We start from the raw sequence: 25,816 nt of genomic DNA, 5'->3' as shown, positions 1-25,816 counted from the left end.
GGTTCTTGGCTTCCAAAGAATCTCATTCTTACATTCATGGGACATAGATACTCAATAAATATTCATTGGGTTTGTTTTAAATTTTTAGTTTCAACTCCATTTCTAGTATGTATATGCCCCCACTTTCTTAAGATACCTTGAAAACCAAAACTACTAGGATCAACTTCCAGCTTGAATCTTGTTACCCATTCCAGCCTCCCTAGGATGTTCCACTCTGAGCCCTCTTCTCTCCGTTTGACTGCTCCACAATCCAACTGATGTGCTCATGCTGCTCACGTGGGTGTCTCTTGGCAGGCCAGTTTTTATAGCATCCTCCTATGTTTGCAGAAGTGCCAGCCACCGGGGGCTGGGGAGCCAGAGCCAGTCCACCCCCTGCTTCCACCCCCTTGCTGGCTGACAATAAACTCCCTCCCCGCTACTGTCTATTTCAGACAATAGGGCATTGTCTCAGCCCACTCTGTTGGGAAAACAGACTCCTTCCGTCTGCTCGAGCTGCTCAGTCGTGGTGGTGTTGAGTGAAGGATGATGAAGGAAGAGTCTGAGGAGAAACTGGCAGGGGCAGGAGGGAGAACCAGAAGGTCAGAGCCCATCCCTCTCTTCCTCCCTACCACCCCCACAATGACCATTCTGCAATGAGGAGGATGAAGTGGCTCCCGATAAGTGACCCTTTGAAGTTGCAGAAGGGACAACACAAAATGAGGACCGTGGGCTGCCCCAGGAATGGGCTCAGTAGAGGTGCGGGTCATGAATTTTCTTCAAACATGAATTGCAGACTTTACTACAATCTGGCACTTCTTTTTTTCAAGAGTAAAACTTTTTCAAGAGCTGCTTCCAAAAAATCCAGAACAAGAGTCATATTTTAATAGAATCACAGCAAATTGATTGTTTTCAAAACAGCAGAATAGACTCATCAGATCTTCATGCTGCACTGCTCTGAGGACAGGGTCTGTGCCTGGCCTGTTCTTCACTGTATGTCTGGTTGCTGGTACAATTCCTGGGACAAATTTCTTGGATGAGTGAGCCCTGAGCCCTTACTTTGAGAGCTTACTGTATCCCCAGATTTATGTTAAATGTTAAGAGGAATAAAAAAAAAAAGAAGAAAGAAATATTGCTTATTCTGTCTTTCATCTTTTGATTTGGGCTCACTAAACCCCGTGAGCCTGTTTTCTTTTCTCCTTCAAAAAACAGGGATGCTAGCAGTCCCAACTTTTAGCGATGCTGTGGGGTTTGAATGAAGTCAAGTATTTAAAGCAAGTGGCACATCTTAGAGTTGTTCAATAAATTGTAATTAATAGTTCAATCAGTGTCAAATACTGGCTGTCCAGAACTCACGTCATTTTTGACAGCTGAACTTTCCTAGAAGCCCTGGGTTTGTCCATTAAATTCTGTTTAGCCAATCTGTATGAAAAGCTTTCTAGCATACTAAGATCTTCCTTGTCTTATAAGACCTTTGTTGGATTCAGAGTCAGCATTATGAGGGATCCATGTAATTTAATGAATGGATGAGATGTTTGAGATTGATTGTCCGTTTACTAAATGGTCCCAGATTGCCCAGACCTTTTGCTTTGGTTTTCGTAGACTTAATGGTTTCTTCTCTTGCTGACAGATGGTCTTCTCTTACTTCTTAGAGTTGTCAGTTTGCCAACTGTAGGGATCAATGCCTTCCTCTGACTTGCTGTGAGCCTGGGAATGGAGTAACCAGTCCCATTAAAAATGTGAGTAAACCAAGAGCAGAGAGGCTTTGAATGAGGACTAGTGATATAGGTTTCCTTTATCACAAACCTTTGCGTCATCTCTTGACTTCTCAGAGATCTTCTGACTCTTTGTGTGTCCTAATCAATGAGTTCATATGGCACAAGCATATCAGTTCTTGGTATATGTGGTCATTCAATAAGACTTATCAACTCAGTGAATGAAGGAGTTAGAAAACATAATCATACAGATATAATATACCCTAAACTTAAGGGGTATGTATGGAGGGAAAGGACGAGGTAAAGGAGCATAGAGTGAGATTAGTTTGCTATGTTGGAAGAGACAAATTGAGCTAAGTCTCAGAAAAAGGGACCTCCCTGGTGGCTCAGATGGTAAAGCGTCTGCCTACAATGTGGGAGACCCGGGTTCGATCCCTGGGTCGGGAAGATCCTCTGGAGAAGGAAATGGCAGCCCACTACAGTACTCTTGCCTGGAAAATCCCATGGGAGGAGCCTGGTAGTCTACAATCCATGGGGTCACAAAGAGTCAGACACAACTGAGCGACTAAACTTTCACTCCAGCCTTTCACTTTCACTCAGAAAAAGGGGAATATGGTGGGTGAGGGTCAAGCTGGTATCATGCAGAGGTACAGAAAAGAGGGGTGGATGCTTCCCTGTTCCTGCTACCTCCTGAGGCTTGTTTTTCCCCTGGATGGCTGTGAGCACTCTGCTCTAGTCACCCTAACCTTCTCTTTGCCCCACGAACGTGCCATGTTGGTTAGTTTGCCATCTGCCTCATGGCCTTTGCACTAGGAGCTGCCTCTGTCTGGAATGTTCTTCCTCCTGATCCTTGTGTGGCTGTATCGTTCTTACAACTCAGATCTCAGTTTAAATTTCTTCTCAAAGAAGTCACCTACTGCTACCCACCTAGTCATTCTCTGTTACACCATCCTATTTTTATTCCCCATAGAGGCCTAATGATTTTCTCAAATAACCTTGACTAAATGTTTCTTTCTTTTCCATCTTCTTCCTCTCTCACCACAAGAGCAAGGACTTTTCCTACTTTGTTCACTGCTGTATCTCAGAATCTTTATTGGCAATAAAATCTGTTGCAGGATTGAGTAAAGGATGAATGCACGAATGACTAGTTAGGGAGAAAAACGTGAAAGGGAATGATTATGGTGCGGTGTGGAAGACGCTAGAAAAGAAAAGAGTACAAAGTGCTATGAGATGCCCAAAAAGAGAACAACCAATTCTGACCAGGGCTTTAGGGGAAAATTCTTAGAACTGGGTCCCCAAAGATGATGAAAGTTCACCAATCCAAAAAGATAAGGTGGAAAGGGACATTTTCCAACTTCTTTACCACTCTGGGGGCCAAGTGGCCCTGAGTTCAATTCACAGACAACGAAAGACACAAGACCTAAGATGCCACCTCTGTCTGATGTCACACATGTTAAGACTGTCTGCAATGAATCTACCAGGCCTGCCTGCTTACTAGAGGCCTAAGACCAGAGTCTTCTTGAAACTGGATGAAAGGTATTACTCAATTTATAGAAAAATAGAACCTATTTTAATTTCCGAAAGAGCCTCACAAGTCACTTGTTTAGGGGTTCCATAGCTCTTGCCAGAGAGGGCAACATGGGAACTCTTGAAGACAAGCAAATAGGGGTGCGGGGGTCAGCATTACGACTCAGAAGCTGAGTTAAGTAAGTACCTTGGCATGTCCTCCTCTCACTGTGTGCTACAAATGTCTGACATTGTCCAATGATTGAAAGATTTCTTTTGCATTTGCTACTGCTGATTGACTTCTGATCTGACCCAAAGGTCAGTGACCAATGAGATTCTGTCATGAGAATTTGAACAAAGTCCCAGCGGGTATTGGGTATTTGCACTGAGAGATCCCGATAGAGACACTGGGACTGGCAGCCGTGTTAGGCCACCAGGAAGGTGAGTGAGCAAAAAGGGAGACAAAAGAAGAGGCAGCCCCTTCCTGAAGGTGTCAGGGGAGCAGCTGGATCCCTAGGCTTGCAGTTCTAGTCCCTGGGAGACCCGGTTATACTGCAGTTCTTGTTTATCTGCATTGGTGAAATAGAAATAACCCCCTCCTCAGGCGATGGGGCAGATTTGGGGCTAGGACCCTAAATGGGTGACTAGATGTAATTTTTTAAACTTTATGTATTCTTAATAAAGGCAAAAATGGGTCTTGCAATTGGTAGAAGTTGTTAAGGCATTTGCTGCAACTCTCATTTGGGATTCCATTGTGTGTGTGTGTGTGTGTGTGTGCATGCATCTGTGTGTGTAAGAGAGAGAGGAAGGTTGGTCAGATAGAATCTCCCTAAAACCAACTCTATCCCCTTGGATCCTAGTGTGCAGGTGGGGACTGGGTAGCAGGCATGGTGGCAGGACAGAAAGGGAGCTAGTTTAGAAAAATGTTCCCCCAGATGTCCACCTCTAGTAGGTGAAAGGCTCTTGTGTAGACTGGTGGATCAAAACCATCTGTGAAAATAAGTCAAAGCCTACTTGACCCAGACTTGGGGAAACACATCAACAACTTGTTGGCTTATGATCAGGCTACAAATCTGGCCACTTGGTTGTTTGCTGTCTTTGGATTTGCCTGGCAAACCCTCATCATTCTAGGGAGGGGCTGTATTAGTCACAGTTCTCCAGAGAAACAGGACCAACAGGATATGTGTATATTTATGTATCTGTCTACATTATATAGTTCTTTCTCTTCTCCTTTCTGATAGATATGGATTTGTTTGAAGGAATTGGCTCATGTATTTGTAGGGGTCTGTCCAATTCAAAATCTGGAGGGCAGGATGGCAGGCTGGAGAGCCAGGGAAGAGTTGATGTTGCAGTTGTGAGTCCAGAGCTAATCTGGAGGCAGAGTTCCTTTTTCCTTAGGGGGACCTCAGTCTTTTCTTTTAAGGTCTTTGATTAAATGAATGTGGCTGAGGCCCATCCATAGTATAGAAGGTGACCTGTTTTGTTCAAAGTCTTCTGAGTTAAATGTTAATAATCATTTTGTAGCAACATCTAGAGTGGTATCTGACCAAAAACTGGGTACCACAGTCTAGCCAAGCTGACACATAAAATTAAACATCACATGGGAAAACTGGGTTTATTGTAAAAGCCCTTCTCTTCTGCAAGGTACATTCTTGCTTACAAAGCATATACTCATCTATGATCACACCTGATCCTCATAACTTCTCTGTCGGGAGGAATAATAACTTTTCTGTTTTATAGTTGAGGAAATGGAGATTCAGAGATAAGATTGTATATCTGATAAATAGCAGAGAGAGGATTCCAGCCCCAGCTGTCTGACTCAGACCTGTGTGTGCTTCTGACCATCATACTCCCTACAACTGGGTACACAGTGTTACTTTCCTATCATTCCCCTGCTGGTCGTATTCCTTGTATGACCTCAGAGAAACCCACAGGAATTGGCTAAGAAAGTGGCACAGTTTTCATTTTTCAGTTCTGTCTTGTGACCATTCTCAATGGACTCTGCTGGGGAAGGATCCAGGCGTGTAATGTGTGTCTCTGTTGGAGGGATCAGGAGCCCTAGGTGCCATTCCATCTCAGCTGCAACTGCCTCACCCCTGCCATCTTGCAGCTGGGCCCTCTGCTCTCAGTAGGAGGCTTCCGCCCCCATCTTACCACCACACCTGGGGAGTGCCACCCTGTTCCTGAGCCAGAATCTCCTCCCAGACCTCGAACAGGGACCCAGCAGCAGGACTTACCTTCTGCTTCAGCTTGTGCACTGAGCTCTGGGTCTATAGCACCCTGAGAATGCTGGGCCCCCATGGTCCTCACCAGAGGTGGTGCAGCAAAACCCGCTTGTGACTGTGGACAGGCCTGCAGCCTGGGGGCATCCAGGCTTTGGAAGGGCCAGGCCACTCTCCTGCCAGAACCAGTAGGACCCCATGCCTTCTCATATTGGATGCCCATATGAAGGAGTAAGTTTTGACTGGAGGTTTAAATAGGAAATAAGAAGTCTTCAGAGATGGAGGTGACCACCCTAGTCCGCTTTCTGGACATGCCTGTCTCTCCTCTTACTCCATATTTGGGGAACTGACCTGGGTTTAAGAGATGAGAAAATGTTCATTTTCTCCACTTCAGGTCCGTTTTGCAAATAGTGCTAAGATGCTGAGATTCCTCCCACTTGGGCATTGTATCCCAGACTGACACCTGAAAGAGGGGTGGAGGGGCAGGGATGAACATGAGCCTCTGTTATTTCTAAATGGCCCTGGGAAAAGACGAAAGATGAATGGAGAGCCTCCTGAAGAAGGGTCACCTGGGGAACAGGATGTGTGGTCTAGTTTCTGAAGGCCTGTTAGGTAGCCAGGGAACCTTTTTTTCTGCAGGTCCAAGAGAGCAGACCCGGGTCTTGGTCAGGGGGCAGGATCAGTTCTGTGTCAGAAAGAACTTGCTCCGAGTTAGAGCTCCAAAAGGAAGAAGGCATTAAGCATTGCCTTGGGAAAAGGCGAGCGCTCCATCCAGAGAGGTGCTCAGGGCTGGACAGCTCCCTGTCTGAAGGAATTCTGGTTTTAGTGGAAGGCTGAATGAAGTAGGTGCCCTGGGCATTTTCAGACTGCAAGTTCTCCAGTCTTGTGACTGTTTTTAAAAGTGCCAGGTACTATGTCCCACAGAAGAATGGTCCCCGCGGAGAAACCAGATGACTCTCTCTGGCCCCGGGGACCCCACCTTTTAGTAGCAGCAGCTCTAATGAGAGCCCTGCCTCCGGGTCTGGTCCCTTAGCTTGGGAAGGGGCTCCGGACCCTGGAAGAGGACCGGAATTCCGAGATCACCCATTGGCCTAGAGGCGCCATGTGAACGGTGCTGGTTGGTTGGCGGGAGGGAGGGAGGCGGTTTCCCGGGTAACGGGAGGGCAAGGAGCGGCTGCAGCGGCAGCGGCCGCGACTGAGAAGCGCGGGCCGGAGCGCGGTGAGAGACCGGCTGGAGGCGGCGGCTCCGCCAAGCCGCGTGGGCGCAGGTAGGAGCTCCCCGCGCCATCCCTCGGGGGCCGGGCTGGACCAGGCTGCCCGCGCCTGGACCTGCCGGGCGAAAGTTTGCCGCGCAACGGGACGAGCGGGGAGAGGACTTGGGGATGCTCTGTGCTAGGCTCCGGGGGCCGGGAAGGGCGGGGACTGCCGGCAGCGAGAGGGCTGGCCCCGCGCGGAGCGGCGTGGGGGCCACACCTCCACTCCGGGACCCTGTCGAAGGACCCAGGCCTCCTTGGACGCGTGGTTGCAGCACGGAGACCCGGCCGGCGGACGCAGACGGCCGGTGGTCCCTTGTTCAGAGATGTGCTGGCAAAGTCTTACCCGGCAGATGCTGGCTGGGGCGCACGGCGAGGTGCTCCGTCCGAGGCGGTTCTGCGAGCGAGCTCCAGGAGCACTTTCCCCGGCCTCCGGCTACGCTGCCTACGCCCCCATGCGGAGTGGGTGTGTGTCCCTCTGGGTGTGCGTGCCTGAGGCTGGGTGTATCTTCTTGTGCGTGTTCTTGTGTTTCTGATGTCTTCTGTGTGTGTGTTTCTGTGCGTGATTCCCCCCTTGGCGTGATTGGATCTCTGGGTGTATCCTCACGTCTGGGCCGCTCCGTGTGTGCTCTCGGCGTGGGTGTCTTTGAACGCCCTCTCCGGGTGCTTCTGTCTGAGTATCGCTGTGTGTGGATCCCTCTGTCATCATCTCCGTGTATTTTCGGGTTTTGTGTATGTCTCTTTCCTCTGTGTGCCTGTCTGTGTATCTTGCGTGTGTGTGCGTGTTTTCTGTCTGTGCCTCTGTTTTATAGACCCCTCTGCCTCTCCATGTCTAGTACCTGTCTGCGCGTGTCCCTCTCTGGGTGGGTGTGCACCCTCGTGTGTGTGATCTGAGCTTCGGTAGGTGTGTGTGTGTGTGTGTGTGAGTCTGCGTGTATGTCTGGACCTCTGCGAGTGTCTGCTATGCCTGTGTTAGACTATGTCTGAGTCTCTTTTCTGTGTCTGTCCATATCCGTGTGTGTGTGTGTGTGTGTGTGTGTGTGTGTGTGTGTGTATCGAAGCCCGGTAAAGGAGGCCAGGCCTCCGGTTTCCCTGGCGCTCTCTCCCACGCTCGGGGTAGCAGCCGGCGGCGGCTAGGGCGAGGGCGTGGGCAGCGGGCAGGGAGGGGGCGCCCCAGCGCCGGGAGCCAAGGCGCCTCCCGGGTGTGCGCTCCGCTGAGCCGGCTCCTTTCTTGCCGGCAAAGGAACCCTGGTGGTGGTGGCAGCAGCAGCCCGCGCCGCCCAGCTGGGGCCCTAGTGACTTATTTTTGTGTGCGATCCTTTCTTTTCTTCAGGGAAGAGGCGGGAGCACGCTCCACTCCCTAGTCGTGCGCAAATAAAGGCTCCGGGGTTGGCGGCTGGGTCAGCCCTCCTCGGCAGCTTAGCAAAGTGGCCGACTTGGCCAGGCTCCCTTTGGTTGCATTTAAAAAAAAAAAGGCGCCCCCAAATAATAATAATAATTAAAAAAAAACCAGCCCGGAAACCACCATGCCTCCTTGGCTCTCTTTCTTACATCTTATGTAACTTATTTATTGATTGATTAATGAAAGGTTTGATTGCCAAGAAGCTCCTCCGTTTCCCCTATTGGCACCAAAGACTAATTAAAAATGCTGTGTTGGTGGTGAGTGTTAATTAGACCATTCCAGAGGCGATGCACCCTTGTTTCAGAAACCTAACTCCAGTTAGAAGATGAAATAGGTCAGGCTGCCCTTTCTCACCCCACTAACCCTTAATCCAGGTTTAAAACCAGTTTCCCCAATCTTGGAGCTATCTGGGGACAGGAGCAACTGGGGAGAGGGAAGGGGTGAAGAGAAAGCCAAAAGGGCTATGTCCAATTTTGAAAGCTTCGGAGAATAAGAAGGATGCTTTACCAAAGCATATGAAATGGGTCCACAATGCCAGCACCCAGGCAGAAGGAAGGAGTGTGTTGTATGTGGGAGGGGTTGGCCTGTGGCTTGCCTGGCACCTGGCATTCCAAATCGGCATTTCCTGGTGAGTGACACCTCCCTGGGTTTTTTGAAAGGATGTCTGTGCATCGGAGGCTAGACCCTGGCTTGGCTCCCCAAGTCCTGGGTTGTGCTTCCAAACCAGTCTTTAAAAAAACTTTCTCCTGGGGGTTACCCAGAAGGCAGAGGGGATTGGGTGTATGTGGAGTGGGACGTTGAAGGCTTTCAGAGACTGGGTTTGACTAAGCAGGAGGAAGCCCTGGCAGTGTGTTTGGGGATGTCTTCAGGATGGCTGGTCTTGTCTTCTGGACTTTAAGGAGGAGCTGAGCTTGCCTATGATGCTCCCCGATCCCTCTTATGGTCCAGTTTTCTTCCTTCCCTTTCCCTTGCACTTCTCCTGGCTGACTTAGGGAATGGAGAGGAGAAGCTGCTGCTATGTTGCTGCATTTAGGGATCAATCCAGCAAACATATTGACTTCTCAACCATCCGGTGAAATGGCCCGTTAGTCCTGCCTTTCAGCTCTCTCTCTCTCTCTCTTTTTTTAATTCAAGTATGTTTGAAAACTTCCTGAGATTTCTCTGGGCAGTAAGAAATCAGAGCTTATACATCAGGGTTTGCTGTCTTGAAGTCCTCCCCCATCAGGAAACTGATGGGATGTGGCAGCCAGCCGAGAGCAGCATCCTCACTTCTCCCCTTTCTTGGGTATCCCCTCCCTACCCTGGCTCTAGCACAAGGACAGTGACAGCCCCAGAACTGGTGGAGACTGACTCCCAGGAGGAAAAAAAAAAAGGTTCACAGGAGGTATTGAACCTCCTCCCACTCCCCACCAACGGGGAGGTTTTTCTGTGGCGAGGACGTCTGTGCCCATGTGCACTTGGGGCGTGTGCACCGGCTGGCATGATGGGATGTGACAGGGTCTCACCCGGGAGAGAGCCAGGGTCTGGTGCTCAGCCCAGAGCTGTTCTCAGAAACAAGGGCTGAGGACGCCGCGGGCCCCCTGGAGAAGGCCTGTCCAAGTAGGAGACCCTTTGGGCGGGGCCTTTTTTTCTTTTATTATTATTCATGAGGAGAGCCAGAAGCAGTGAGAAGTGTGGCCTCTGGACTCAGGCCGCTTGTGAAAAGCCAGCTAACAGCAATCCTGCCAGAGAGGCGCGGCTGTGAGCAAGGATTTTGCACTCAGACATGGGTTCACTTCCCAGCCCGACTTTCTGGCTGTATGACTTTCAGCAGGTTACTTCCTTTCTCCCCAGCAGTTGTCTCATCTCTAACCCAAGGCTGAAAGTGAAAGTTGCTCAGTCGTGTCCGACTCTTTGCGACCCCATGGGCTATACAGTCCATGGAATTCTCCAGGCCAGAATACTGGAGTGTGTAGCCTTTCCCTTCTCCAGGGGATCTTCTTAACCCAGGGATTGAACCCAGGTCTCCCACATTGCAGGCAGATTCTTTACCAGCTGAGCCACCAGGGAAGCCAAGGACCTTGGAGCAAGATAATTGACACAGAGATTTGTTGAATGAATGAGTATGCAAAGCAGAAGAGAGCTCCTGACGTAGAGCAAGCATTTAGCATTCCATCACCTACCCTGTCAACAGGGGATTCTGACCTTCCCACTCCCATGTTCTGTCGTTATCCCCACTTTACAGATGAGAACACTGAGACCCAGAGAGCTTAAGTTCCTTGCTCGGAGAAACACAGTGAATGAAGTTTCAGAGTTGAGATTCAAACCTAGATCTGGCTGAATCCTCTAGTTTGAGGTCTCAGTTTAGATTCAGAAAAGGGTAATAATACTCAGAGCCCATTTGCAAGAGTTTTTGCATTGTGATCTGGAGCTAAAAAGAACAGAATCTGAAAGGTTTCACCTCTGCCAGGGATCCCTTGAAGGGGTTGTGGAGATGGTGGTGGGCAACCAAGGGCTTTCTCTGGAAGCTCAGCTATTTCCTAGGCCAGCAGAGGGCTTCTTAGTTCTAACACCCGTGGGTGTGTAAGATGCTTGTCTTTTGGATACATTAAGCTCTCATGGATGGATTCTTGCCAAATTCAGAACATTTTTGACCTGGGCATTCACTTGGAGAAATCTGCTCTTGCTGAGTGTTTCAGGTGGAATAGGACAAGCCTTCAACCTTTCTGTAGCTTCTCTTCCAGGAGAAGCTGTTCTCTTCCTCCTTGCAAGCCCTCCATGTCTGAGTCTCTCATTTGCCTTTTAACCTGCTTTGGCGCTGAGCCGTGCGGAAGCCTTTTGTGACAGAGGGTGGTTTCGGCCTCATTCCAAAGTAGCCACCGGTCAGGACAGCTGCAAGGGAGGGTCTGAGGGCTTCTGTCTGATGCCCGCTGTGGCCGGATCTGGCCACAGCTCTCCCGGAGGCTGGCGCAGCCTGAATTGTAGAATGGCTAGAGTGTTGATTAGAAATGCTGGCAAGAGATGAGTGCCTTTTGGTAAGAGCTTTGCCCCCCAGCTTTTTAAATTTCTTTCCTGGTGGTGCTGGTGCTACGGGAAAAGGCATTCATAGTTATTTATTGGTGCTTCTTCGTGGGGATTCTCCAATATGTTCCCTCCCCTTAGATGTTCATGGAAGGTGCATCCCATGCAAAATGCTTTCCTTGGCGGAGGTCCCTCCTCTCCTCCCTCCCTCCCTGTCCCTCTGAGCTCTGTGACGTCAGCCTGGAGGTGACTGGGTGCCTTCTCTGCCTGCAGGTTCCGAGGCAGGGAACGCGGCTCTGGGGCACAGTCGCCTTGCCGCCTTCGGATGATCTAGACTGCTCTTTTCAGTTCCCCAGTGGACCCTGTTGTCTCGCCTGCCGCATGCTGCCTCCGCAGCTGTAATTAGGGGAGAAATGTTGATGCCTTTTTGCTTCACAGACCATTGCTTCCCTGTCTTATCATATCTGGGTGCTTTATTCCTACGATGACGATGCACCCCACATAGGTTGGAGAAAGAATTCATTTCTGTCTCCGGTGTGCGTGTTTGGAGAACAGGGTCTTCTGTGTGTCTTTTCCCGGCGGGAGTGGGGAACCCAGGTGGCCCCCAGGTGCTCGTCCAGGGATGTGCTCGGAGGATGGCGAGGCTCAGAGGAAGATCACTGCTGGCTGCTGGGTGTGGACTTCAGATGGTGGGCAAGGAAGCTCACACTTGTCCTCCTCTGCACAAGGCGATTCTGACCGTTGAACCTTTTCTCCTCAGGTATGGGTCTTACTCCACGGAGGAAGATGAACAGCCCGGGAAGGGAGCAGCCTCAGCGATGAGCACTCGCAGGAACTGTGAGGGGAGGCTTTGCGAGCAGCTTTGTGGTGATTTATGGGAGTCGGGGGCTGCTGGAGAGGGATGTGGGTGCTATCAGCTCGGTGGATTAAATGCCCATTTACATTGTTATTGACATATAAATTATCAGTGCCAAGGAGACAGTGAGGGAAAGGATTTCTGGGGCAGTGATGTGGCACATGCCCCAGGATATGGACTCGTCTCTGCCCAGATCTGTCCTCTGGGCACTCAGGAAGCCAGCACTGGAACTGAAGTAAAAGTCCCAAATCCCAGCTCTCACGATGCCAGAGCAGCCGCCCTCATTGCTAAGGCAGTGATGGCAAGAGAGGTCCCTGAGTGGGTTTTAAGAAGCCAGGGAGACCTTTGAGACGGTCGTGTGGATTTCCTCGGCTGGCAGGAACCGTGTCTGGCCGCCTGCATGCATCACTTTTGCCTGGGTTCTTTTATTCCACTGTGGATTTGGAAGCACCGCTGAAGAAGAGAGGGGATTTTATTCCTGGGAAATGGAATCGGTTTCTGAGTCCAGCCAGCAGCAGAAGAGAAAACTGGTTACCCACGGACTGGAAGATCAAAAGAGGGTAAGAGAGAATTTTGTTGCTTGGTTTATGGCACCGGAATTGCTAAGCAGGATTCAGGTCACCCAGGTGGTCGTCCTCGTTGTTGCTGTCGTGTCTTTGATTTTGCTGGTTTGTCTTTCTCTGGTTGAGGATGCAGGATGGTGGCTCTTGACTTGCCAGGTCCTACTGCTGAACTTGAAGTTTTGGCTTGTTGGTGGGCAAGGGGAGAGAGAAAGGACAAAAATCAGAAAGACAAAGATGCATAAGCCTTAGCCCCGGGAGTTAACAGTGTTGGTGTTCTCTAAGTCAAATATGAGCTTATTTTGTACTGAAGCCCTCTTTGGGATTCATACACTGTTAGCACCATTTGGAAATGGTACTCTTGGCAGTGGTGGTTTCATGTGAGTTATTCGCCCTGAGGTCTGCTGGTTCTTGTGTTTATGGATCAAAAACATATTCTACTCCGCTCTTTGGCCCCATCTGTGAGAATGTCAAAGTCATTTAAAAAGGCCCATTGAGTGTAGGTCATTTGCTGTCATCAGTCTGAAAGCCGCAGTCACCCAGGACTTGTGTCTACCAGTTAAAGTTCAACTTGTCTTCAAAAGCCTTCGAGAGTCACGGCTGGTTGTTCAGGAAGAAAGTCGAAGCTGTGCTTCCTCACTCCCAGGGGAATTGGTAGGACCAGGGGGTGGCCAGGGTTAAATACAGCTTGAGCGGAGCCGGAGTCTGTGCTAACCTGAAAATAATTTCTGATATTTCCTTTGAAATGTTGTGGATGGTTGAAGAAAACCTTCTGCTATTCTCTCCATGTGGGGTGGAGCATCCCTTCTCTTCATGAGTCTAAAAAAAAAAAATCATCTCGTGTGAAATACCCATGGAGGTGAAAACTAGCCTTAAAATTCTTCCCTATAATTTTCAATGGCTGTGCATGTGTTTGAAAAGGATTTAGTATGGGGCTTTGCTCTGACCTTAAAAAAGTAAAGATAAATGGAAACAAACTATATTTTTAAAACACTGATAGTAACACTACCCCTGAAAAAAAAGAAAGTTTCCATTCCTGAAGCTGCACTCACCATAAAGCAGAAAGAGTGCCTACTATCTTAGGCACCTAGATAAATGAAATTTGTTTTGTGGCCTTTGATTTACTCAGTGAATAACCAGCCTATGAGACCTTTCTGCTCCTGTTTCTGCGGGAGCTTTCTGAGAGATGCGAGGAAACCCGGTAACTGTTGTGAACAGGTCCTGGGATTAACTGTGTTTTACTAAGTGTGAGCCAGGTTTGATATCCAGACACTTCAGCAGAGGAACATTTGGGACCTCTGACACTGTAGAAAATTTTAATTGGGCTGGTACACCGAGCTAATGTGCAATTATGACAGCCTCTCCTTGGCTAGGTGTGTTGTCTGCATTTCCCATCTGTCCCTGCGTCGGGTCCACATGTACTGTGGAGCCTTTGGAAGCAGACTGTAACCCCAAGTGAGGCTCCGCGGCAGCTGGGGTAACATCAATTGGTCATGCTCAGCTGACATTCATTTTAACTTGAACTCTAGCCGTCATGGCGATTATTAAATTTATAATGATATATGTAAGATCCATTTTAATGACTGTCTGTGCTTGAGTGAGCTCTCACTTGTGCTGGCAAAATAAGGCTTAATAGAGTATTACATTTCATCTCCTACTGAATTTTCCAGGCAGTGGTTGGAACCTGGCTGAGGCGGAATTAGATTGCGTCCTCTGATAGGCACCGCGATATAGTTCCATATTGCTCGAGTACAGATTTGGGTAATTCTCGTAGAAATACCGCCACCGCAACAGCTTCTGTTGGTGTGTGCACGTGTGTGTTTGTGGGTAAACACACACACCATTTGTGTCAAGTGTGAAGCTAAACAAACTTCTGGGCACGCAGCCCAGAATGTCTTGTCCATGGAGCTGAAAAGGGGCTCTCCTGTGTTTTGGCTCAGATATCTCGGGTGAACTGGGAACCTCTCTTCAGGGGGGATTGGCTGAAAGTCCAGCACAGGCACAATCGAGGCATCTGTTGGGGAGCTGGGAGGTCCCCACCAGCTTGCTTACGTTACCACACATTCGCGGGCACGAGGTAGATCCTTGTGGCATTGCTGTCAGAGAGTATGTGTGTGTGTGTGTGTGTGTGTGTGATTCAGGGAAGGACAGTTGTGGAGGGCTGAGGAGGCAAGGCAGCGGGAGACTGGCTAGTGTCATTTTGCTGTGTTTCCTACTGTCCCGAGGAGCGAAAGCCGTTTTCTTTAAGGTTCGGTAGGGTTCATGCTCCTTGCTGTAACTTGGCCCTCTTCTGGTTTCCATAGGGATAGAGCTCCGGGTTGTGGGCTCCTCTAGGATTAGGCTTTTTCTGGGGGGTGAGGGGTTCGCTTGTGCTTCCTGCGAGTGTGCCGTGAGCTGTAGAACCAGAGAGCTGAGTTCAGATTCCAGTTGTGCTGTGCGTTAGCTGGGTGACTCTGAGAAAGCTACTTGAGCTCTCTGATTGTTAGTCTACATTTTCTACAGAGGAAAATAGTATTTAACTATACGGACATTGTTAAGATTAACTGAAGCAAAGCTGGTAAGGAGTTTGGCACTTGGTAATCATTTAAGAAATGTTTTGTATATTCTTGGGACAGTTTGCAATGTGGGATTTCTTGCTTTCTTTTTGGTCTTAAAGAGCTGCATGTGATTTTGTTCTAAATCTTAAAATACAAAAACAACTCTGGTAAAGCACTCATTACACTTTCAAACATTACAGAAGAATTCGGAGTGTAAATTTTTCTTTTCTCTAATTCTATTCAGCAGTAACTGCTATTAACAGTATGATGTATAGCATTCCTGACTACTCTTGTGTTTCTTAATAAAAGGAAGTCACACTGTACGTATTTTTAAGAACCTAATTTTTTTCACTTAACATGGTGTGGATGTCTGTCTGAGTCATTACATACACATCTACCTCACACCTTTTAATGACTAGAGAGAGTTCCACAATAGAATGTGCCAACGTTTATTTAACTAATCCCTTGTGTGTACCATTAGGATGTTTCCAGGTTTGGGTTTTTGCTCCATGATTTTTTTGGTATTACAAAATTCCTTTGTTCATCTATTCAGCAAGTATTTATGAAGTACCTTCCATGTGCCTAGCTCTGTTCTTGGAGCTAGGAATCAACTAGACAGACATGATGGCTTTCTTCCTGAAACTTACATTCTAGCCCAGCACAACTTTCTGTGATGATTGAAATGTTCCATTCATGAACTGTATGTGTCAGTAGCCACCATTCGTATCTGGCCATGGAGCACTTGAAATGTGGCTAGTATGACTGAGGACCTTCATTTTAAATCTCGTTTAGTTTAAGTTGAGAATTCCTTGGCGGTTCAGTGGTTGGGACTCTGTGCTTCTACTACAGGAGGCATGGGTTCGATCCCTGGTTGGGGAACTAAAATCTTGCCTGCTGCATGGCTCAGCCAAAAAAAAAAAAAAAGGTTTTCATTTAGTTTAAACTAATTTAAGCTTCAATAGACACATGACTAATTGGTTACAGTGTCAGACAGTGCCTCTCTCCATAGCTATCTATTTGCAGACAATGGTCTATGTGCTAAAGAAAATAAATAGGGCTGGGTAGTGTCGTGGGCTCTGGAAGGGTGTATTTCACACTTGTAATTATTTTTTAATTTCCTTTTAATTGAGGTGTAACTTACATTCAGTAAAGTGCATGCTTCTTAAATTCATAACTCGATTTTTAAAAAAATTTTTAGTACACCTGTGCAGCCACCACTCAGAGCAGGATATAGACCCTTCCTTGCCCCTGCAGGAGTGCATCATAGCTGGTAGAAGGGAGGTCCCCCTTGGGGAAGTGGAGACCCCGGTGATGAGCAGCAGCTGGCTGTGGGAAGATCAGATGGCAGACTTCAGATGCGAACGTGCCCACTCATACCCTGCAGCAGGGAGGGCTGCCCGTCAGAACTCCCTTTTGGGTGACTTATCTTGGCACCACTTATGGACAGTAGCTTCCCGTGCATCCCTAGCATCTTGCCTAATTCAAATTCTGTGCTGAAGTCAGGAAAAATCCAGAGAGGCATGGGCTGCAAATTGCCACGAAGAGAAATTCAGCGAGGTATAAGTATTGTTCAGTGCTGTAAGGACCCACTTAACTAGCACAGATGGGAGAAGTAAAATTTCCCTGACAGACACCTATTGATCAGTCAAGGGAATGACTGTTTGATTGATTTTTTTTCTCTGCTCTTCCTTAGAAGTTTGTCCTTCACAGACGGAGCTTTCCCACAGAGGGTGAACACTGTAAAATAAGAATTGTTCAGGGGTTTTCAAGATACTTGATGGCTGAGTGGTGACAGAGATGGTTTGGTTTGAATATTCTCCTGGCTGTCAGCTTCTCAGCATGAAAGACACCTGGAGAAAGTGTTTTGAAATGACTTTGGAGAGGGTAAATTTGAGTTTTGTGTAATTAAAATTTCCAGGGTTGGCTGAACTGTTCTGGGTTGCCAAATGCTGACCGACAAAGGGGTAGATATTTTCATACTTGTCCCAGCAGCCTCTCCTCTCCTTTTTATTCCTGGCACCCCTGACTTCCTCATCACCTCAGCGTCATTTGACTTTACCCCGCCACGCATTCCCTAAGTCCACTACTTTTTCATCCTGTCCTCCGAAGGCTGGCTCCTGTGGCATGGTATATCTGCCCACTGTCTCTTCTGTCTGGTCTCCCTGCCTCCACCCTCATCTCAGGTCTAGGAATTCTTGTTTGGCATAGCCTATGTGGATGGCTGTCTTGTCTCCATGCCTCCTCCACTCCTGGCCAGATTCCTCTTCTTTAGAGTCTTCCTGAAGTGTTGTCATTCTATTTAGAGATTTCCTGCTGTGTCCTCGGACTTCCCTGTTGGCTCAGATGGTAAAGAATCTGCCTGCAATGCAGGAAATCCAGGTTCAATCCCTGGGTCGGGAAGGAAGATCCCCTGGAGAAGGGAATGGCTATCCACTCCAGTATTCTTGCCTGGAGAATCCCATGGACAGAGGAGCCTGGCAGGCTACACTCCATAGGTTTGCAAAGAGTCAGACACAATTGAGCAACTTTAACGTTTTCTGCTGGGTCCTCACCCTCCCCAGCCCCTGGCACTTTACACTGTGCCCAACTTCTAGGGTATAATGGGTAAAAGCTCAACTCTTGTAGGAGTCTTGTAGACCTCAGCTTCAACCCTGAAAAAGTTCTGTAATGTCCCTGAGCTGTTTTTTTTTTTCTCCCAGTGGTTTCTATTCATAGCTTATAAGATGCTTAGCACTGTTCCTGGAACATGGTAAATAATCAGCAAATGAGAATTGCTGTGATGATTATAATCTCTGTCTCTTTTACCCAGATATTCTATACCAAACTCTCTTTTCTGTTTCATGAACAATGCTCACGTTTCCCCCATCTCTGAGCCTTTGCTTATTCATGTGTCCACCTGTCTGCCTTGAGACCCCTCATCTGTCCTCCATGAAGAGTACATCCCCCTCCTGTTTCTATTAATAATACCTTATTCAAGTGCAGGTGGGACAGCAGTTCATGGCATTCTCCTCTTGGCCCAGATGTTTTTTCCATATATCACACTCGGTACCAGATTATTGGCTTATTGAAGAAGGAACTAATTTTGTCCATCTCTTCATCCCCTGGCACACAATAGGCACCAGTGTATACTGGCTGAATGAATGAATAAACATTACTTGATGCTTTGAGATTTCTCTTTCCCTGTGGTCCTTAAGCTGAATGTGACCTTCCAAAAGGACGGGTTTAATATGTTGTCCACGCTTAGAGAGAGAAGAGGGAGAAGCAGGATTCAAGGAGATGGTTAGGAGTTCTCTGCAATGATTGAATACTTTTGATTAGGGAGGCTAGATTGGGTCTGGTGAGTGGAATAGAAAGTAGGGATATTTTGAAGGAAAGAGGAGGAAAATTTGGGTTAGTGACTAGACTAGTCACTAGGCAGAGAGGTATAAACCTAAGATGTTGCCAAGTTTTTGGTACGTCCGCAGCTGGAGAGGGCTTGTAGCCCTTTGGACGAAGCGAGTTGAGGTAATGATACCTTCTAATGCTTCTCAGGGCAAAATGCTGTCTTACTTGCTTTGCACCAGTGGAAGCAGAGCAGCTGTTACTTCTTTTCACGCAAAGAAGGAATCAAGACACATATTTTAAGATAATTTTCTCAAGTACACATGATTTAGATTTAGTGATTCTTTCAGAAAGGATTAAGAAATAGCTGAAGACAGGGAAAATAACTAACATGTAGAACAATTGCACTGTGCCAGAGAATGTCCTAGGCACTCATTTGATCTCATTTAGATCTTGCCCATGCTCTTGTTGTAGGTATTACTAACCCCTTGCACAGATGCAAAGGCTATGATTTCTCCAAGTTTCTGCAACTTATTTTGTCTGCTGCTGCTAAGTCACTTCAGTCGTGTCCAACTCTGTGTGACCCCATCCCTGGGATTCTCCAGGCAAGAACACTGGAGTGGGTTGCCATTTCCTTCTCCAGTGCATAAAAGTGAAAAGTGAAAGCGAAGTCGCTCAGTCATGTCTGACTCTTCACGACCCCATGGACTGCAGCCCACCATGCTCCTCCATCCATGGGATTTTCCAGGCAAGAGTACTGGAGTGGGATGCCATTGCCTTCTCCATATTTTGTCTGCTAGACTCCTGCATTTCACTGTAGCTTCCCCTCACCATTAGGATTAGATCTCTAAAATTTTAAAACTGGAATTTACTTTAAAAGTAGTTCCTTCTAACTATTTACTTAGTTGTATACCTGTACATACACGAAGCACACAGCACATGTGTGAGTCATGCATACTGCATAGCAGGGTTGGCCTGTGTGGCATCTCACAGCTGTTTGTTCATCTAGGTCTTATGTCCACATCATTCCTCAAATCAGAGCTCCGTGTCATCACCTCTCCTGGCCAGGGTGAGGCTGAGCTGCTGTAGAGAAACTCTCCTCCTAGTGATCTGAGCTCTGAGAGGCCGACCGTGCAGTCAGCGCTCTGGACAGTGAGCGCTCTGCTCACACGTCAAAGATGCAGCTCTAGCCCCAGCTCCCCGAGCTCTTTCCAGATGAGCTGAGGTGCTTGCTCCGGGCCTGGGCCCGGGTGCTGCTGCCGGCCCTTTGCAGCCCACCGTGGCAGCAGTTACAAGTTGATCAGCCTTCTGACAGTGCTCTGCCTGCGTGGCCCGCCTGTCTGCCAGGCATGAATGGAGGGGGTGTGAACCAAATGCTCGGGGGATGGACACTGAGGCCTTAGCACAGCACACTGCACATGTCATTGAGGGATGGAAAGAGACCGTAGCCGGATGCAACTCTATTCAGTAAGTTTGGAGCTTCTGTTCAGGTGTAGGGGGAGAGAGGCCAGCAAAGGGGCCAGGGCGATGCCCTGTTTTCATTTCAGTGTGGAGAAGATCAGACAGCATAGGATCAGTCTCATTTATGCTTTCATTCTTCCCACATTTATTTATTAAGCCCCTACTGTATGCTGGCCTGCCACAGCGTGAGGCTCTGGGGTCATAATGATGAGCTTAGAGACTGTCCCTTGGTACTTCCGTTGTCTTGAAGGAGTCAGTCAGTTTAACCAGCAGGAACAGTGACATCAGATAAGTGTCTGTCGGTTTGGAGAGGTTGGCAGGGGTGGGAAGGTGGGCAGAGAGTGCCTGCCTGGAGGAGGAGGAGCTTGAGCTCTGCCTGTGAGAGGCGGAGTGAGAAGCACGCTGGGGGAGGGCTGAGGGAGCAGCTCACAGCAGGGACTGAATTGTCCCCTGCCCCAAATTCGTATGTTGAAGCAGATCTCAGAATGTGACTGTGTTCAGAGATAGGCCCTTCAAGGCAATAGTTAAGGTTAAATAAGGTCATGAGGGTGGGACGCTAAGCTGATATGACTTATGAGAAGAGGAAGGGTCACCAAGGGTGTGTGTACAGAGGAAAGGCCGCTTGAGGATGGAGTGAGAAGGGAAGGGAAGCCTCAGGAGAATGCATACCTGCTGACATCTGGATTGTGGACTTCAAGCCTCCAGAACTGTGAGAAAACGAACTTCTGTTTTTTAAGCCACCCAGTCCATGGTATTCTGCTGTGGCGGCCCTAGCAGACACTAGCCCACAGAAAGAGAGAGAGTTGGCTGAAGGCATTTTACTTTAAACTGTCCTGACTGTAAGCTCCCTGAGGGAAGATGCCACTTCAGTTCCCCAGCATCCAACGCAGTGCCTGATGCCTGGCAGGTCTTCAGCAAATATTTGTTGAATGAGGAAATCCATGGATGAAAAGGATGAGGACAGAGAATGGAGAAACTGGACTTACCAAGTGGACAGTTGAGATGTTGTCCTATAGGCCCTGAGAAACCGCTGGGGGTGTTGGAATGAGGGGATGCCCAGAATGTGGTTCTGGGGAAGATTCTGGAATAAACCGGGGTGGCTAGGAAGGGGTGAGCATAGTAATGCAGGCAACAGAGCCTGGAATCAAAGAGACCAGAAAGAGGACCCCCGTAGTGGTCTAGGCATTCATGATAAGCTTCTGTTCCAGGGCTGACAAAGAAAGCAGAAATGAGCAGATATAAGAAATAGAATCTGAGGAGCAGAAACTGGCCAGCCACTGGATATGGCTGACTCACGTGCCAGGTGGCATGAGTCCCAGGGGTCTCCGAGGTTCAGAACCTCCCCCGTACCTATTAGTATGCGGTCCGATAGCCCAGGGGCACGTTCACTCCTGACTGATGTACCCAGGGTGCACCATGATCTTTTGCACTGGTCATAGCAGAGCAGACACTGTCTCCATTTGGTGGATGAAGTAAGTGAGGCATGGACAGGAAAAGTGACCGGCCGCATGTCACACACCTTGTCAATAACTAGATGGCGGTGAAGATCCCTATTCTCTTTATCCGCCAGTTAGGATCACTTTCCAGGGAATAAAACTGCCTTCCTCAATCAGCAGAAATAAATATTGATATTTTGTTATTTTAGCTTAATTTTCAGTGGGGGAGAAAATGGCCTTTTAGGGACCCTACTTTAAAGATACTGAAAAAGTTATTTTTGGTCCTAAAGGTGCTAGTAGCTCAGTTGTGTCTGACTCTCTGAGGTCCCATGGACTGTTGCCTGCCAGGCTCCTCGGTCCATGGAATTTTCCTGGCAAGAATGCTGGAGTGGGTTGTCATTTCCTACTCCAGGGGATCTTCCTGACTCAGGGATCGAACCCAATCTCTTGAGTCTCCTGCATTGGCAGGTGGAGTCTTCACCACTAGTGCCACCTGGGAAGCAGGTAGAAGTTGACCAATAACTTGGGCACCTCAGAGGTGGCCTCTCCCCATTTGTTTGAAAGGTACACATAAACTGCACAAGGATAGCTCTGCACTAATTAAATGAATTGACATTGGCCTTCCAACTCTGTCCCAACTTGCTTCCAGGAACCAAATTACTGTGTCCTGAGCACGAAAGAGGGCTGAAATTTAGTAAGTAGTAAGCAGTGCCAACTCTCCAGCTGGCCTCCAGTGTAAGGTTGGCATGTTTGTTAAAGCCTTTTACTTACCTGATCCCTTTAGACTTTAACTTTTCCCCTTGGTCTGCCCTGTTCCATCATTCCTGTCTTGAACTATGTAGAGTGTGGTCATATACTGGAGGGAAAGAGTGTCAATGTCATCTAAGCTATTCGGTGTCTGTTAAGAACACAACTTTGGAACCTTGTTACTTTGGATAATTTATTTATCCTTTCTGGCCTCTACTTCTTCATCTAGAAAATTAGGATGAACAATAAAACCTTTGGGGAGGACTATGAGATATAATATACTTGAAGTATTTAATCCAGTAGTTAGTACACAGTTAAGTATTAAATGGTATCTATTATAATTCTTACCTTATGTTTCCCTTCCCTGGCTTGGCAAAATACTCCAAGAAGTATATTTGGGGAATAAAATGGTAGGGGGCTGGGTGACTGCTGCTAATTCATGTGAGTTTCCTTTTCTGGTTAACTGAAGGTCATATATGATTATTTCTAATTTAAACTTTGTTACTGCAAGTCTTCCTCAAAGAAAGTCTGTTTTTATGCTCTACAAGCACAGTCAACAAAAACAGTCAATTCTTCCTTCATGTAGCAATCTTCTAGGAACTTTGTTGACCTCATCATTCTGCATGTTAATTGACAATTTACAGGGCTCTATTATGTAGCTGCTGCTGCTCAGATGCTGAGTCCTGTCCAACTTTTTGTGACCCCATGAACTGTAGCCCACCAGGCTCCTCTGTCCATGGGATTCTCCAGGCAAGAATATTAGAGTGGGATGCCATTTCCTCCTCCAGGGAATCTTCCTGACCCAGGGATCAAACCCATGTCTCTTATGTCTCCTGCTTTGGCAGGTGAATTCTTTACCGGGAGTGCCACTTGGGAAGCTCCTGTTATATAGTAGATGAGTCTAAACCTTTTGTGTAATTCCAACATCCCCCCGCCTACCACAAGTTGCATTTTTGATTGAATATGTTTTATGAATTTCATTTATTACACTTTGTAGCATCCCCTAAAACTGCAGTACCAAGGAAAAAAGTCTGGTTACCTGGAGGTGAATTCCAATTAATCAATGCTTTCCAAATCTTGTCCTAGATGAGATTCACTTTGCTTCTAAAGCTTAGATCAGATTCCTCCATGTCTGCAGTTTGAATCAAAATACTGACATCTCTGACTCCTATCCTCAGGGCATTAATTTTTAATCTTCCTTCTCTTTGGGATAATTAGAAAGGGATGTGGGGGTTGGGGAGAGAAAAGAGAAGAGATGCGGTTGGCAGAGCAGGAGTGGTTTTTTTTTTTTTTTTTTTTAATAATGCAGCCTCTTCTGGGAAGTGGGAACATCTGAAATCTTGCATCTGTATTCCCAGTTTGCTTGAGCAAGATAAAGCAAGGGTTGGAATTGGGGCTGTGGCTGATGGAGCCAGATCAGGGTGGTTCCTGATGTGGGAATGGGAGGTCATTTGGGGAAGGAGCCAGAGTTGTGTAACTGTGTGTGTCAGCAAAGAAGGTCGAGAAATCCACTTGGGTGTATGTGGGGATTTCTCTCTTGGCTAAGCTGAGTAAATACAGACAAGGTTACTTAAAGCCTTGTCTGTTTCCTGCATCTGTGCTTCTTGGACCTCTGAGAATCACAGCGGGATGTGAAGGACAGGAGTCAGAACCTTGATTACAACTAGCAAGATCTTATGTCCTTCATCTCTTGTGAAGCTGTCACAGAGGTACCAATCTGGACACCTGGGAACAGGGTACCTTTCTTTATGCTCACAATCCAGGCTTTTTGCTAGCTTCTTACATAGTTGAGTTAGGTTTCTTCAGCAACAACCCCTGCCTTCAAAAAGTAGATTATATATGAGGCTCCCCCAGACTGCTTGGTTCTGTTTGAAATATATTTCTCTCCTTTTCCACTGATATCATTAAAAAAGGCAACAAGCAAAAGTCCTCAATGACATGGGCAAATCTTTATGGGAAAATGGCATGTTCTGAAAAGAACAAACAGTTATTGTTGTTGCTTCTTGTACATCTCCCTGTGTTAATTTCCAATCAATAGCTGAAAATCTCTTCACTAATCTTTTGGTTTCTTGTTAATTTTGAGATTCCTAACTCCACATTGTTTGGCATGTAGTCGATGATCAGTGCATATTTGTTGAATGAATGAATGAGAGTCAACATTCTGAATGGGTTGAGGGTTGAAAGAGAGAATCAGGTCTGTCCTTTGACTCTCTGAGCTACACTCTAGGTGGCATCGAGCAGTAGCATCTTAGAAAGGAGGGTTTAATATGACCCAGCAATCCCACTGCTGGGCATACACACCAAGGAAACGAGAATTGAAAGAGACACGTGTACCCCCAATGTTCATCGCAGCACTGTTTATAATAGCCAGGACATGGAAGCAACTTAGATGTCCGTCAGCAGATGAATGGATAAGAAAGCTGTGGTACATATACACAATGGAGTATTACTCAGCCATGAAAAAGAATACAGTTCTAATGAGGTGGATGAATCTGGAGCCTATTCTACAGAGTGAAGTAAGCCAGAAAGAAAAATACCAATACAGTATACTAACGCATATATGTGGAATTTAGAAAGATGGTAATGATAACCCTGTATGCAAGACAGCAAAAGAGACACAGATGTATAGAACAGTCTTTTGGACTCTGTGGGAGAGGGCGAGGGTGGGATGGTTTGGGAGAATGACATTGAAACATGTATATTATCATATGTGAAACGGATTGCCAGTCCAGGTTTGATGCATGATACAGGGTGCTTGGGGCTGGTGCACTGGGATGACCCAGAGGGATGGGATGGGGAGGGAGGTGGGAGGGGGGTTCAGGATGGGGAACACATGTACACCCATGGAGGATTCATGTCAATGTATGGCAAAACCAATACAATACTGTAAAGTAATTAGGCTCCAATTAAAATAAATAAATTTATATTAAAAAATAAAAAGTTCAAAAAAAATAGAAAGGAGGGTTTAATCATCTTTGATTTTGTGGTGGGAGAAAGAAGGCCTGGGAGGGCTGCTTAGAGCCGCATATCCTGCACTTGTACATCTTTGTGTACGTGGGGTTTCTTAGCTGTGAAGACCCAGTTTTTTGTTTTTGTTTTTGTTTTAATTGTGAATCTATTATTTCCTACCTGCCCTGGCAGAGATGTTCCTTTTTCCTTTGAGTTTCCATGGGTCCTTGGTGACGGGTAACCTGGAAGTTTCTTTCATTGATATCTATATGAGCTGGTCATTTAAAGGCGAGACAGCAGCTGAGATGTACCCAAAAGGGGATGTACTGAATAAATCAGTGCAAAATGTGCCCGTATGTGTTGTAGCACAATGGGAGAAATGATGAGGGCAAGGAAGAGGAGTCAAGGAAAGAGAGTGTCCTGTCAGGGCCCACGGAATGTTCTGCAATGGAGGTAAATGATGTAGCCATTGACTGGAGATGGGGGAAGCTTCTTTTTTATTTATCTCTTAAGTTTGTTTTTAATTGGAGGACAACTGCTTTGCGACATTGTGTTGGTGTCTGCCATACAACAACATGAATCAGCCCTAAGTGTACACACGTCCCCTCCCTCCTGATCCTCTCTCCCCCTCCCCTCCCTACCCCATCCCACCCCTCTGGGATGTCACAGAGCCCCGCCTTGAGCTCTCTGCTTCCCATGCAGCTTCCCATTGGCTCTCTATTTCACACGTGGTAACGTATATGTCTCAGGGCTCCTCTTTCGGTTCCTCCCACCCTCTCCTTCCCGCAAATCTGCTATGTCTGCATCTGAGAGAAGCTTCTTAATGTCTCTGAGCTTCCCTTCCTCATCTATGAAATGTGGGTACCGGTCGTTTA

The 25,816-nt window shown here is 47.3% G+C and overlaps 1 protein-coding gene across 1 annotated transcript in view; it reads left to right on the top strand.

Moving 5' to 3' along the window:
• The window catches only part of NAV2 (neuron navigator 2), an 874,724-nt gene that overhangs the window by 84,054 nt on the left and 764,854 nt on the right, over positions 1 to 25,816 (top strand). Inside the window, exon 2 of the mRNA XM_043451131.1 lies at positions 11,835 to 12,490. Within this exon, the coding sequence (XP_043307066.1) occupies positions 12,416 to 12,490 (75 nt within the window). The 5' untranslated portion in view covers positions 11,835 to 12,415. The remainder of the gene's footprint in view (positions 1 to 11,834; positions 12,491 to 25,816) is intronic.

Source organism: Cervus canadensis, chromosome 29 (genome assembly GCF_019320065.1).
Source record: "Cervus canadensis isolate Bull #8, Minnesota chromosome 29, ASM1932006v1, whole genome shotgun sequence".
In the NCBI taxonomy this organism is placed as follows: domain Eukaryota; kingdom Metazoa; phylum Chordata; class Mammalia; order Artiodactyla; family Cervidae; genus Cervus; species Cervus canadensis.
This window is presented reverse-complemented; position numbering and strand designations above follow the sequence as displayed.